The sequence below is a fragment of the Peromyscus californicus genome, unplaced genomic scaffold, assembly GCF_007827085.1.
Source record: "Peromyscus californicus insignis strain IS unplaced genomic scaffold, ASM782708v3 Scaffold_8__1_contigs__length_139910024, whole genome shotgun sequence".
Taxonomy (NCBI): domain Eukaryota; kingdom Metazoa; phylum Chordata; class Mammalia; order Rodentia; family Cricetidae; genus Peromyscus; species Peromyscus californicus.
This window is the reverse complement of record NW_026294606.1, coordinates 69,936,967-69,953,136: the sequence shown is the minus strand read 5'-3', so window position 1 is coordinate 69,953,136 and position 16,170 is coordinate 69,936,967. Positions and strand designations below refer to the sequence as shown.

Here is a 16,170-nt window from a genome sequence, read left to right as displayed (position 1 = left end):
GCTTCAACAGAAAGGGGCCAAGTTCCTCAAGAAACTGCTCTCATAAAGTTATTTGTTTTGGGAGCACCGATGTGTTTCTAAGTCAAGAGAAAGGGAGCTGGCAGGTTTGGCTTTCATCAGCTTTGACCGCAGGGATGGTAAAAGAAGAGCTATTCGCTACCCTAAAGTAGTTATGCACTTTAATCAACATTTTAATCACACAACTGGGCAACAATCTCTCATAGAATAATTTAGACTATCAAATCTGTGAGAGGACACTATTTGAAAATTCAATGTGATGTCTACCAGCTAGACTGGGACAAAAATAGATTTTTTGAAATGATCAGTATATTTTGACATTCTTTAATTTGTATAGCTTTGATTGAAATTAACACTCTAGCACATGTTTTATCTACTTAAGATTTAATGGTAATTGCAGTAATCACATGCAAAAATAATTAGAAAATTATACATATGATACATTGTTTGACTACAGTAATCATTTTTCTATGTATACATACTCAGTGGGTTTTGTGTGTGTGTGTTTTAAGAGAGCACAGGAAACTGAGAGGGAAAAGTGGTGTGAGGGAGAATAACTTGAGGGGAGGGAATGGGGTAGATTTGATCAAAACACATTATATGCATGCATGAAATTTTCAATAAAATGAATTATATACTATATATACATATATGTATCTATATATACATATAATTTATTTTATGAAGTAGTTGAAGTCAAGTGTGGTACCCTATGCCTGTAATTCTAGCACTTGGGAGGTGGAGGCAGGAATTCCAGGCCACAGTTGGCTATATGAGGCCCCTTTTCAAAGGATAGGTGGTCAGGAGATAATTATAGACATTTCACATACAAATTCTTCCCAACTCGCTTCTTCTCCACCTTTATAGAAATGTATTTTGCCTCCATAATATCTGTGGTCCCCATTCTATTCAATTTTTATTCCACTTGGTGAATTTTCTGCTGGTGTGTGGCATTGCCGGACAGTGGAAGTTGAGCCTTCCTGGTAACTGGTGAGCATTACTTGGACCTATTCATGGATCTCTATCAGAGTGTTACCAAAGACCCTCCACTCCCTGCAGCTGGAGTGCGCACTTGCCCCTCACTGACTCACTGCGACTCCTGGTCAATGTCTTTGGTTATTCTGTGGCTCTCCTGTTGACAGACCAGCCAGGTCTCTGCTTCCCCTTCCCTTTTCTCCCACAGTGATAAGACTATGATTATCTTAGGCAAATGCCTGCATTTGGCCTTTACATCATTAGCTGGTTCTTTTGTAAATGTTTCCTATTGGATTATGATTTTGATATGCAATTGTTCTTTGGGTTTTCATGTGGAAATTTGGGGAAAGTATGCTGCTACATTCATTGCCAACTTCCTGGAATCATTCATTAAGCCCAGCTTTTGATGCTTAAAGATCTTTTGTATTTACCATTAAATACATTGTGAGTATCTCTATATGATACTTTATAAATTTATTTTGGTACAATGATAATTTAATATTTTATTATTATACTCAAAATGTTACATATGATAGTTTAATATTTTATTATTATACTCATCTTTCATTTCTTTAAAAAACATGGTTTTGCTTTCCTGAGATAACAGACCAAATGAATATATGCACTTGCACTCTCTCTGTCTCTCTCTCTCTCTGTCTCTCTCTTTCTGTCTCTCTCTCTGTCTCTCTCTCTCTCTCTCTCTCTCTCTCTCTCTCACACACACACACACACACACACACACACACACACACACACACACACACGTATGTATACTTCTTGGAGTTCAACAAAAGATACTGTATTTCCTTAAGAATCATGGAGGATAACTAAATAGTTGCAACTTTCTCTTAGTTCTTCTTGATCAAATTCGATGTAGTTGGATGTAAGTCATCTACATCAGCACATGAAGTTTAGTCTGAGGGAAGCATAAGTGAAGACTGTGCTTGTTAAGAGACTGGATGGGAAGCACCTTTGCATGATAAAGACACAAAGATTACTGATGCCCAATAAGACCAGAGTGGGGAAAGTATCACTGTTAACTTCTGAAAAGAAAATTGGGGTCCAAATATTTACAAATTCCACAAGACAGCTTGGCAGAGAATCTGAGAAGGAAGGAAACTGAGGAGGAGGTGATGATGCTGGAGCGGCCAGTGCTCACAAGGTAAGATGACCACAGAGTGGCCAATCCCAAAGCAATCAAAGCCCTAAAGAGACAATTTAAGAAAAAAGGAAGAAAAGATAGAAATGTAAAGAAAAACAGAATGTGGCTGATTTGTAAGTACAGAATTCCACACAGACTTCTCCTACCTCTTCAGAGAAACCAAAGCTCCCAACTCTCAGTGTCTCAGTAAAATTGAACAGATGTGTTTGTGGAGAGGATTGTGAGAAACATCAAGGAACAATGTTCTGTGTCATTGGCTCTGTTACTTTCTCCTGTTTCAAGGAACTCTAGGGGGAATATTTGTTTAAGGCAGGCACTCTGAGCAGTTATTATTTTAGTAAGTCCCTTGATTGATATACAGACTTTTCACTAAAGGCAAATCTGAACCTTGCTTGTCTCACTCTGACATGAAGATGAACTCCAACGTATTAACCAATACTACAAACTTTAATAAAGACGGAAAAAACCTTTCCTCAAATATATATATAATATATATATATATAATATTATATTATATATATATTTGCAACATTGCTTAGATATGTATGTTTTATTTTTTTCCTTGGAAAAAAATAAGATGTCTTCATATACTGCAATCATGCATTTTTGTATTTTTTCTGAAGCATATAGTTCTTGGAAGAGAGAACAAAATATGCTAAATTTAAAAGAAAATGTGACCTTAAGTTAACTCCTGTTAGACTATGTACATAATGTTTCCTCTCCTCCCCCTCCCTCCCTTCCCCTTCCTTCCCCTTCTCTTTTCTGCTACTTCTCCCTTTTAACAGGTTCTCACATCCTAAGTTCACCTTTTCTTTACTGACATTACAGGTATGCACCACTACAACTAGATCCACATGTATGCAGTTATAGGAGTTGAACCCAGGGCTTTCTCTGCTAGGCAAATGCTCTGCCCACTAAGCTCTATCCTCAACAAGCTTGACAAGGGCCTTCCTTAATGCTTGAGCGCCTCTGCAGAAACAAAGTTTATCACTCAGGAAGCCCATTGCATCTCTGGGTCCTTATGATTAGTAGAAGCTCTTAAAAATGGGCCCACATATGCACCTTCTCAATTTCTCCTCCCAGATCCTGTACTATGACAGAGACCTTTCCAGAACAATTAGCTCCCTGGCTCATATGACATCCCTTTACAACTAGTGGAAGAGCCACCATGCTCCTCCTTTGCTTATTTCTGCTAGAACTCCCCCTTTATCTCATTAATTTGTGGTACGAATTTCAACTCTTAATCCCTCTCTGCTGAGGCTATATTCCCATGCAACTGGATAGAGAATGAGCACCATCCTCCACTTCCTGTAACATGATTCTTTGTTCTCACCCTTACATAACTGGTGGTGCTGGGGCCCTTGAACCCAGCACCTTGCACATGCAAGGTTACAAAGGAGCTGAACTTCAACCCCACATGATGCATTTTACATGCCCGTCACATAATATGAATGATACATATTGTGATTACTTCTGACAACATTTCAATTCTCTTTACACAGGCTCAGGCTACATCAGATTTTCTCCACATTGAGCTTATGCATATTCAAGATTCTTGTCTAGTTATAAGCTACTGAACCAGAGTGACATGTTCCAAGGTCAACACCAAATGAGAAAACTAAGAAAACATAAGCTGAGACATGAACTCACATAAAATGAGGAGAAACTGGAAATATTAGTAAGAAAGAATTATTCTTTACAAAATCCCCAGGACTTCATGTCACCCCATGATGATGCATAATTATAACAAGTTTATTTCTTTTATCAAAGAAAAGCTTGTCTCATTTTCATAAAGAAAACAGCAATTTTACTTCTAAAACTGTGCTGAATATAACCTCGTCACAGAACCAGTGTTCAAAAATGAATTTTAATACATGATTAGGTTTTTTATCTATTTAAAATTTATTTTAATCACATTGTTGATTAAATTATAAATACATGAATTAGCTGAAATTTGAACTGTAGACATAGAACTAATGACTAATAATTCACTTGCTAAAGTTGTTTTTGCTTTGAATTAAAAAATTACTTTGCTTACACTAAGGTTTAATAGCCTAATCATCACAATAAAAAGTAAAATAATTCATTCATAAAGGTAAAATAGCCCACTTGTAAATGTAAAATGCCTCTTGTTGATTGCTTCTCATATAGTAACAAAAAAATCACGATTAATACCATTATTTATAATAAATTTCTTCATAGTTATTATTCCCTGCATTCTTAATTATTTTGATCTCTGAAATTCAAATTTAAAGCATAATTTTTATACACTGAAAATAATGTAACTTAAGCATGAACATGCTGATAATCCATATATTTCAGATAGCAGTTTTACATCTATGCCTAAAATGTCACACATGTGGATTCCATGGAAAAAAGTAATTTAATAATGGAATACATTGGCTAGTACATGGAACAATAATTCTTGTTGAAATCAACATTTCTATGATCCATTTGCAAAAATAGGCTTAAGTATTTATTTTAGTAGAAGAAGGTTACCAAAGCTACAGGAAGAAATTACTTAACAGTTGGTACTCTATGGACAGAACCCTAGAAGAAAGCATTGGGATATCAAAAACATAAATTATGTGCTTTAAAATGACACTGTTCAGGTTTGCGAAGGCTCAGGGGAACTAGAGTTTTTCATTCACTTATTTATGGCAATCTTTTATTTGTGAAGACCTTTGCTGTAGACCTACCCCCCCACCCCTTGTGTGTGTGTGTGTGTGTGTGTGTGTGTGTGTGTGTGTGTGTGTGTGTGTGTGTATGTGCACACCTGAGCACACACATCTGTATGCCTGTGTCATACATGTTCCGAGTTTCATGGTCTTATCTACCATGAAAAAAAACAGTTAGGAAATAGTGATTAAGAAGGACTTTAGTAGAAAGCTCAATGAAGTACAAGATATTTTACTCAATATTTTTAATAATTATTCCCAATGAAGTGAAGTAAATATTTCATTAAATTAGAAATGCCGTTTTAGTTTTGGGAATTTAAGTGAAAATTTACCAACCAGCAAAGTAAATGAATGATGACAGCTAGTAAATGAATCTTATTTTGATGACTACCTGTAAAAAGTAACCACTATGAACTCTACATGATGTCTCAGAGTATCTAGTGATATACATGATAAAATTCTAGCCTGTTAGAACAAAAAGTAAGGACAGAAAAAACACAGACATCTGAATAGTGACCCCTTTTCAGTTTTATTTTACAGTGTGTGTGGGAAGGCGAGTGGACAGCTTTGGGGACTAAATTCTCTCCTTCTATTATGTGAGATCCCAGAATAGAACTCAGGTTTTTGGGCTTGGTGGCAATCACCTTTACCCACTGAGCCATTTTGCTGGCCCTCACTTTTTGAAGTAACATTTTGTAATCTACTTTGCTTATGTTTTGTTTAAGCTTTGTAAATTGTCACCCAATGACATAGCTTCTTTGACAAGGGTGTAAGAGCATTTCAACCAGCTTTGCTGTCTTACCCCGCTTGCAGACACTCATGAAAACTTTTACCCCTCTAAGAATATAAATGAGAAGTAATATATTTTGGTGCATCATTCCCCCTGCCCTCCGTTTTCTTGAAGATAACTAAGAAGTACCTTAAGGGCAAAACTCCCTTAAAGAAATGTGCCACTTCAATAAAGAAAGATTTCCTGGTCCTCTGGAATGGTTTCTCTATTTACTATATGGGTTTGCTAATGATTATGTCATCCAAATTCCCCAGTGTTATTCACACAGCAGCTGGAGAGTGAGATGGCAAACCTGGTAAACATGCTTTCTTCCCATGCAGCAGCAGCTGGGCCCTTGCCTGTCTGTCTCTGGCTCCCTTCCTGGTGGCACTGTAGACTGCCAGGAAAAGTTGAGGACCACAGCTGCCTGTGTTCCTTCATATTCTCCATGAGTTGTTGTTATTCACAAATATTTCTTGGGATAGGGAACCCACAAAGTATCCAGTGGCTCAAAGAACCCTTGTCTTGCACAGACTGCACACCAAGCTGAGGAGTCCTGAGCTGGAGTGACGGCCTTGCAACAAGCTGTCCCAGAGTCTGAGCAAGAGGCTTTACCATCTTGTCTCTATTTCTCTGCAGGATTGGACTTGAAATTGAGTTGGAAACACACTGCTCATGCAGGTTTTAGGCACTGAGGTTTCTGCTTGTTAGTATTTATCTGGGTTTTATAGTAACTACAGGATATAATCAGAGTACCAATAAATATACAATTAAAAGAAATAAGAATCACCCTCTGTGATGTTAACATTGATAACTATGTTATTTTCTACATCCCCATGAATGCCTATACTACAGAGTAAAATGCAAAGCCCTTATAGGTTTTTAAGCTACAACTCAGCAGGAAATGCACTTGAGGTGAACACTTGGGAAATCCTGTGCTTCAGTTGGGGGAAATCACAACATCCTCCACTTGCATGCATGCTGAGGTTTCATTTTGCTTCATGATTCTGTGATTTTGTTCATCAAAAACACTGGGCACTTTCGTGAAAGGCAGATGTTTTGGTTCTCCAGAAATAAAAAGACTTTCAAAGCACAAGGCAAATGTTTTGACTTTGTGTTGAAGTTTTTGTGAAATTATTTTGCAGCTTCTGAATCAAGTCAGGGTGCACCATGTAGGAATAGTGGAGTGGGTTCTCCCCTTAGAGAAGTTCACTGTTTAGGCCAGCAATATGATTTTATTTATATATTTTACTTAATGTTGCTTTATTTTATCAATATATGCCAACAGTTCCATAAAAGTCTTGTGATAATGGTAATCATACTTACTTCAAGTACTAAACTTAAGATATATTTAAAACTAACTATTCAATGTGAAATCTGTAATTTAAGCCACGTATTATCTCTTCCCTCACTGGCCTGTTGGTCCCATGTGGTGGGCAGCTCTTATTCACTCTGTTTAGGGTGGCACACATCAGGAGCTCAACAAATAATAAACAAATGGACTAGTCAATGGTCAAAATGTCAGTTGCTCATTGAGCTTCTGTGTCCTTAGGTTACTAATTTCTTGTTTCTGCCTTGTCACAATTGGTTGATTTCTAACTTGTGACAAAGAGAACCAACATTAACACTTCTTTTCCAGTCTTCCTTCCCCTTCCAAGATTATTTTCATAAACCAGTATTTTCCAATAGAATTTTAGGGCAAGTCATATAGGTCATTCAAATCTGTCTAGTGGACATAGTCAAAAGGAAAATTCAGAGAAAACAATTTGCAGAGAGCAGGTTTTTTTTTTTTTTCTGCAGCCCAATCTGGTCTTAAACATACAATCTTGCCTTAGCCTCATTAGTGCTGGAGTGCATCAAAATGACTTTTGATCATTTGTACTTATTTGAATTGTCAAGGAGATATTTAAATTCATTTCTGTGCGTGCATATGTGCATGTATGTGTGCAGTCATTTAAAAAAGAATTAAAGTTAGTCACACTTCAAGTGATTCATCATTATATAGAGTGCTGTATTTTTGGGACTACTTTATACCCAGAAAGTTCTTCAGAGGATGAATTGGTATGTTTACCTACAGGCAAAACCAGCACTAATGCATCATGTTAGTGCCTTTCTGAACTAGAAATGGTACTGACTGTTCCTATAAGCCTTGACATTATCATTTTTATTTTGTTCTATCTTCATCTTATACCCTTGTTGGACTCCTTTCTCTCTGAGGATATTTGCAGCATCATCAGCAGGTTGAGATATTCTAGGCTTTACTTTCCCATTGAAAACAAAACTCCAATGTTTGGAGCTAGAGAGATGGCTCAATGGTTAAGGGGGCTTGATACTCTTCCAGGAGACCTGATTTCAGTTCCCAGCACCTACATTAAGCAGCTTGCTGCAATTGGCTGTGATTCCAGTTCCAGGAGATGTGACACCCTTTGTAGTACACACACACACACACACACACACACACACACACACACACACACACACACACACACAGAGAGAGAGAGAGAGAGAGAGAGAGAGAGAGAGAGAGAGAGAGAGAGACAGAGAGAGAGAGAGAGAGAGAAAGACAGAGAGACAGAGAGAGAAAAAGACAGAGAGAGAGAGAGAGAGAGAGAGAGAGAGAGAGAGAGAGAGAGAGAGAGAGAGAGAGAGAGAGAGAGAAGGAGGGAGGAGGAGAGGGAGAGAGATGAATGCACATATGCACTCATACATAAAAATTCCAGTATTTCCCTCATATAATCTATTTCTCAGAGTTGTACTATATGTCTTGAGTTTTCAACAATTTGTTTTTAATGCAGACAGAACAATTAACCCTACCCAGGTGTTCAAATGTGAAGTATTGTTTAAATGTGCTAAGAAAATTCAACAAAGTGGTCAGTATGAATTTTCTGAGGATTACTAATTACACTATTTTGCTTGAAATCTTAATAGATTATTTCTCTCACGGTAGTGGGCAAGACTGAGGATGTACCTCAGTGGTAGAATTATTGTCTGGCATATGTGAGGCCCCAGATCCACTCCCCCCAAATGTAAGAAATGTCTATTTTGCATGATTTTATTTATATAATGATGTCTTTTTGTCCAAGCCTAGATTTAATTTTATGCGTTTTTCTTATAAACTTTGAGTTTTCTATTCTTTATCTTTAGTGAAAATTATCACAAATCACAGAATTTATGCCTAGAAATATTCAGCAATTGTTAAATTTAAAAAGGAAACTTGGACATACTGACTCATCCAAAGAGGTACCAGTTTTATCAAAATTTGTGAAAAATTTTAAAATACATTTTCATGTGAATCACTTTGTTTGAAAACAATATACTGTATTAAAAACATTTTAAAGCACATATAGATATGACAGATTTTGATCAAAATCAGGTATCTTTTAGAAAATAACAATAAAGCTAGACAGATACCAAAACTACAAGCTGGTCAGCATAAAACTCAAAGAAAATGCTCAATCCTAAATCTGCTGAGGATGATGGAGAATTACAGGTGATAAGATAGTGAGAATGAGACTATGTGCCAGGCTAAATAGAAGGATGGGATAAGAGGCTGGGGCTCCTGTGTGTGAAGACAAATATGTAAACCATGGATTCGCCTGTCTGAACAGTTTATGGAGTGATGGTTTGCTTCATCACCTCATTTCCTGCCTACACACAAGATGTTTAAAAACTGACCCCATGTAAACATTATATGATGACACATGTCTATGCCTACAAAATGTGTAAAAGCTGGTACATATTTTCTGCAAGAACAAAATATACAGATAACAGCCTATGTCCTTGTTATCATTACTCAAAATGGAAAATAATAACAACAACTACATGAATGGGTACACATATTTGGGCAATGGTTTTGGCATGGTTTATTAATTATTTAAACTGTTTAATTCTTTTTGATGATTCTACTTTGAGGAATCTATTATAAGAGCGTAGCGTGTGTCTTCAGATATGCTTTACACTACATTTTCCCTCATAGCCAATGAAGAAAACTCCTTAGCAGAGAGGAGCAGTATGCAGCACTGTCAGTGGTTAAAGGTTTGATTTCCAAAGCTGGAGCATCTGGGCTCAAATTTTGACCGTGTCACAGAATGAATGAGAGATGCTGAGTAAATCATTTAAGGTTCATGCCTCAGCTTCCTTAGGTCTGAAATGAATATCATCCCAGGCCATATTCCTTCATTAGGAGTTAAATGAGGAAAGAGGGGAGAAAATCTCTTTCTTCATTATGTATGCTCACAAAAGGGCTAATTATAAGAGGAAGAAAAGAGAAGAGTGGGTTTGGGGAGAGATGTCATAAAGCGGGAAATTAGTTGTGTGAGTTTTGGTACATGTACGCAGGGGGTCACTACATTTAGTTTGTGTAATACAGGAAAAAAATATTTATTGGCATTGAGATTTCACTATAAAACATACAGCAGTATATGTTGAGTGACACTTTTGACCTCATTGAACTTTTAATAAATTACTAAAAATTAGTCTGTTTTGCTAGAATCACTGACAACAATGTGTTATAGTTTCATTGATAATGTGCAATTTGTTTAATGAAATTTGTGTTTGACAGACTAATGGTCCCTAAAGATGTTCATGTGAACTGGAAAACCTACCAGTGCTACGTTCTATGTCCCAAGGCACATTGTAGGTCATGGGATGAAGAGGTTGTTATTACTTAGTCAAGTGGGTCAAATGGAAACACCAAGGAGGCAACAGGGTCAGAGTTGCTGTGATGGTTGAAACAGACCATGGAATGGTAGAAAGGGAGGCCAGGAACCAAGGAACACAGACAACCTCTAGAAGTTAAAAGCAGCTGTATGGTGATATTTTATTTGTATTAAAATGTTATTTGTATGTTAATAAATAAAGTTGCCCTAGGGTCAGAGCTATTAGCAAGCCATAGGAAAGCAGGGCAGTGGTGGCATACACTTGTAATCCCAGCACTTGGTAGGCAGAGCTGGGTAAGTCTCTGTGTGTTCAGGGATACAGCCATTATTGGATACACATGCCTTTAATCTCAATACCAATCATGGAAAACCTGGAGGCCTATACAGACAGGCCGTGAAGAGGCGGTCATGTGGTTGGGTTTACAACCAATGAGAAGGCAGAACAGGAACTCTATATAAAGACTTTAACACAGGGGTAGCTCTGGTTCAGAGAGGTAGGACCACCGCAGGAGGAAGGGTAAGGTTTTAGCTCTTAGCTCTGACCTCTTGGCTTTCTTCTTTGCATTGGTTCTGTGTTTCTTATTTAATAAGAAAGTTGGTTACATCTACACAGCTGGGGAAAGATTCTCCCTGGAGAAGTTAGGAGGACCTAGCCCTGCCAATACCTTGACTTAGTGAGGCTGAATTTGAACTTCTGACTTCTTGCACTGTAAGATAATCTGTGTGCTGCTTTAGGTTTGTGGTCATTAGTTTCAGCATCTATAGGGAACTAACATGGCATCTTAAATGGTGAGACAAAGCTTTTTCTGATTTTAATTTCTAGGTCTTTATTAGGCTCTTCTGCTTTCTGAATTACTTCTTGTGTGCATAACTCAATCAATATACAGCTATTGAATGGCTTTGAAATGGAATAGTTGATAGCCCTTCCAAAGAGTTGATAATAAAATAGAAATATGGCATTAAACCAGAGTATCAATTTACACTGCAGTAAAGTTACACTGTCATTTATTGGTTAAATATTAAGTTACGTTACAAAGACTTCCAGAAGATTGATTAAAGTATTAATGGTGTTATTTCTGTACCCCACTACTATAAATGGCTTTCCTTTTTGCCTTTCCACTGTCCTAATTTTCTACAAGTAGTATCACTTTCATGATGACAAAGCACATCAGCATTTTAATAAAGCAACAGCAATCTACTATGAAATATGAAACCTAATATAAACAATACCACTATATTCAACCACAGGTACCAAAATACTAATCTAATGAACAATTAAACATTTTCAGAATCATAGGCCTGCATGTTCCAAGTTGTATGGTCATCATGTGTCTGTGGCTTGGTTTAAAAAAAACAGTGATTAGCTTTAATAACGGTCCAGTTACAAACATCCACTGATTAGCTCCCATGAAATGCATGACCAGAACAGCAGGTGATTTGGAGAAAACAATTTTAGCAAATTCTGGCAATCAACTCAACAAAAATGAAAACGACAGAGATTAGAATAGGCATGGAGCTTGCAGACTGATTCGTCTTCCATTTTATGAAAGTGGAAAAATGAGTTATTCCTGAACTATGACTGTTTGCTCTTGGAAAAGTCCTTCGACCCTCAGAAGCCTCATTCTTTCCCTGTTAGATATGAGGGTACAGGTTTAAATTGACCACAATATTCTCCATAGCCCTAATACTCCACAAACGTGTGACTACAGAACAGTGCATACACAATCAGGATTATAGACTCCAGTTATTAATCCAGGAGACTAAAAGAAGTCTTCTCCTGGGTTTTATAGTTGCATTTTGCCTGCATACAGGTGTTGCCATGAATTAGCTTCAACCACGTCCATCACGGTGACACCCTACAACATGCTGCTAATACCCTTAGAATCCATTATTTCACAGCATCCTCTTTTTTCACAATGTCAGAAAATAAACTGCAGTGTACTAAAAGATTGAAACATGTGTTGGCTTCAGGCAGTGGCAGCCTGACGCCTGGCTGGTCAACTGAGACTTGCAACTTGTCTCTTGTCAGCTCTTTAAGGAATGTGTTCATAACCCCGGGTAAGGGGTCCACATTTTTTCTAGGAAAATCAGACACATTAAAACAACTTAACTGCTTTCTAACTAAATACAAGCCCTGATGCATGCCCAATAACCATGAGGTGAAATGAGGATGCCATGTCTGGAGTCTGCCTTAAATGAAGTTTTACTCTAAGTTTGAAATGTCAATAGATATTTACAATGCCTTTTGTATTTTTTCCAGGAAATACTGATAACATGCCTGTTCTTTGAAAGAGACTTGGGTTACTTAACTTAGATTTCAAGAAATTTATGAGTCTTGTAGGGCAGAATAATCACACACAGATTGAGCACTAATACAAAACAGAAAGATAAATGTCCAAGGAAGATGCGGGTAAAAGAAAAATCAAGTCCACATGTTCTGTCAGGGAGATGTATGTAGAAAACTTACATGGTGCATGTCACTGAAGGCTGCTGAACACCTGAATTCAAGAACTAAGGTGGAAGGAGACAGCTCTTTTGATGGAAGAAATAGAATGAACACTTTTTTTAGGGGTAGGTTTTGGGGCATTCAGGGTATATCTGGAGAAGATAACAGTAAAATACGGTGGTAATTCCCATTCCAAGCTGGAGAGCCATGGCGGAGAGATGGAAATAATGGATGAAATATGGATTGCAAATATACTGAATAGCCACATAAGGAGACCATACTTTATTCTATAGATAAAAGAGAGCCATTTAGGACTTGGACACAAATATCTAATTGATCTATACTCAGCCATTCTTATTACAGGTGCCAATGGTAATTTTCATCCTGTTGCTGTTAACGCATTATCATTTCTCACTCAACAAGTGGACAAGATTCCAAACTGTTATGCCACATATTGTGCAGTGAATTCAAATTCAACGCTCATGTGCCCGAAAATCTGCAAGGGCAGATTCCCTTTGTCATCCTAGCATTTCAGCATGGCCTGCTGTTAGAAGAGGAATGCTTCTATAAAATCCTACCATGAAAGTTGCAATTGTGAGGGACATAGGAAACCCTTCTGGGCTAAAAAGAAGAATTGGTTATGCTGACTGTATCTAGTGGTTTTGAGGCTCCCCTGATCCAGCCTTCTAGTACCTCATGTTTGGCCATGGCTCCTGTACATACTCCATGTTTCTTTTGGCATTGAGCTAAACCTAAGTTCTGTATAGGACAGAACAGCATCACATCAATCTTACTGTGGATATATGGGTATGCACTTATGCAGAAATGAATAAATATATCCATGTTATATACAATGGCAGAATCACATTGTATCTCATTTTTATATCTGTCATTTTGTGGTGAAAGTTGTATTTTCTGTATACTTTATGAGCATTTTGAAAACAGACCTACTTTATTGTATTATATACACAGCCCATTTTCAATGAATATTTATTTATCAATTTTGTCAAGTTCTTCTGTCTCCAGGATAGGCTGGATCTCCTCCTAGCACAGGAGAACAGCTGGTTAACATATTTGATATAAGAGGACCGGAAAGTATGGTTTTTATTTTCCCTTAGGTCTCTAAGGGGAAGATGGCTTGTTGGTTTAAGAGCTTCAGAGATAAGAGGTCTGACCTCATCATCTGAAAGTAATCTATCAATGTGGACATGAGTGAGTGCGATGTGTGTGACATCAACCAGCCTGACACTGACAAATCACGTGCCAAACATTAAATCCAGGTGGTGTTTGCTATTTCATACAGTCCATCCACCAGCATGGCTTTCATGGCTGGATTTGGCACTCACCTCAATGAAGAAGATGCTAGCTGCTGATGTTGGGTGGTGATACATATAAACTGTCACCAGAATGGCCGCTGCTATAATGAGGACCAGGATAAGAATTCCAACGATGAGGCCGGCATGGAGGGTTCCTCCTTTCTTCTCAGCTGCACTGTCATCTGTGGAGGCTGAAAGAAGATCCCAGCTGTCAGGTCCTTCATATGTGTACTCTTAAACTCAAATTTTCATTTGTGGAAAATTTGTGTATGTAAGGAAGTAACACTGAATCTTTATTATGTCAGTTCAGGCTTGAGTGTGTCCATACAACTTATATCTGAAGTTGTTTAAGTAACCAAACCCATAATATTAATGACTAAAAATAAATTTAATGTTTTTAGTGGTGCTGGGAGTCAAACCCATGAACGTGTGCATGTTAGGCAAGCACTTTACTGCTTAACTACATCTGCAGCTCCTATAGTAGAATATCAATTTCTAGTTTCATAAACACAACTAGGAGCCTTTTGGGTATGTGTATATATGTTTGTGTGTGTGTGTGTGTGCATGTACGTATATGGGTGTATCAATCTTGTATGTTTGTTGATGTGGGGGAGCAAGTCAATGTTGAGTAACTTCCTTAATTGCTCTCAACTTTGTTTTTAAGACAGGATCTCCTGCTTTAAGTGATGCACGTTGGTTGGCTAGACTGTCTGGGCATGCTAGGACTGCAATCACAGGCTTATCTTTTTACGTGAATGATGGGGATCTGAATATACTGACTAAATCCTCTCATGAAGCCCTCTTTGATTAATCACTTATAACCACTCGAATTGTGAGAGAATCTCAGATTCTGTTTAACTGTACAATACATTTAACTCTCTCTCTCTCTCTCTCTCTCTCTCTCTCTCTCTCTCTCTCTCTCTCTCTCCAAACTGACACTATTATTGCAAAAAAAATGACTGCCTTTCAAAAAAACTCATATTCTGTATAAAATTTTACATAGATGAGTATTCCCTTTTTTCAGTTGGCAACTTAGACGTTTTCAAAAAGTCTATGCATGAACCTCAAAGCACAGCTTTCAAAACCCGTTTCAGATGGAAAAGCTTTTTGGAAGCATAGCAGTTGGAGGCAGAATGACCATTGACTAATTTCATTGCTTTCTAAAGGGAAGACTCGAGCCCAAGAGAAGATTCCAGGATGTCACAGCCTGGTATCATTTTCTCTGAATTCTAATAAGGTATGTGCCTTTGTATTGACAGTTTTCTGAGTTAGTAAATGGGGGAATTTAACTTTCAATATAATGACTATCCAACCCAAAGTCAATCAACCACATAAAATAACCCACGAAGTATTCTAAGATTCTGAAATTTTTGATGACTACTCAGGCATTTGGAGAGCATCCCACATTATGTGTTGTAGGTAACTGCATGCTAGTGTGTAATGTGATTGGTATTTTTGAGGCATTAGCTAATTCTCCAGATAGACAGCTGTTCTAGAAAAGTGGTTCATAATCATTATATTAGCAGCTCTTCTCTGTGCTATTCTTACCCCTTGCTTCTATGTTTTAATATCTTTTCTATTAAATGACTTCATAAGCATCGAGGTTTTTAGTTTGTTGCTGACTTTAAGAATTTGTTAGTAAAATACAGACATGGTTTCCTGTCAGGATGAATGGTTGAAGTGAACTTACAGAATTCTAGATAAAGTAAAGAGGCCTCATAAAATCCTTCATAGTCTCTCTTTAATTCCCTTTCTTCCTCCGTTCTTCCTCCCCATCCTCCTTTCCCCTCCCTCTCTCCCTTCTTCTTTTCTCTCTGGCCTTTTGTCCTTTCTTCTTTCTTCTCTTCCTCCCTCCCCACTCTCTCTTCAATGGTAGGTCCTAAAATTAGAGCTTAATCCTAGATCTCCTTTCATTTTCCTAAATTCATCACTTGCTCTTTGCTTGACCCTTGGTATTCAGTGATCCTTTTCTAAATCCTAATACTCAAAATGCTAGGGTTTTTTTTTCCCATTACATAAATTAAATAGAAAAGACTATAAAATTTAAAGGGCAATTCATTATATAAAGTTCCTTTGCAATAGACAGATATATTTTTGTTGTTTTGCACATATCCTGTGGAAAACTCTAAGAGGTAAGCATTATGGATG

General features: G+C 37.4%; 1 protein-coding gene across 1 annotated transcript in view; it reads right to left on the bottom strand.

Moving 5' to 3' along the window:
- Positions 1-16,170, bottom strand: part of Plxdc2 (plexin domain containing 2) — a 405,253-nt gene that overhangs the window by 15,188 nt on the left and 373,895 nt on the right. The window contains exon 13 of the mRNA XM_052727523.1: positions 14,053-14,213. Coding sequence (XP_052583483.1) covers positions 14,053-14,213 — 161 coding nt within the window. The remainder of the gene's footprint in view (positions 1-14,052; positions 14,214-16,170) is intronic.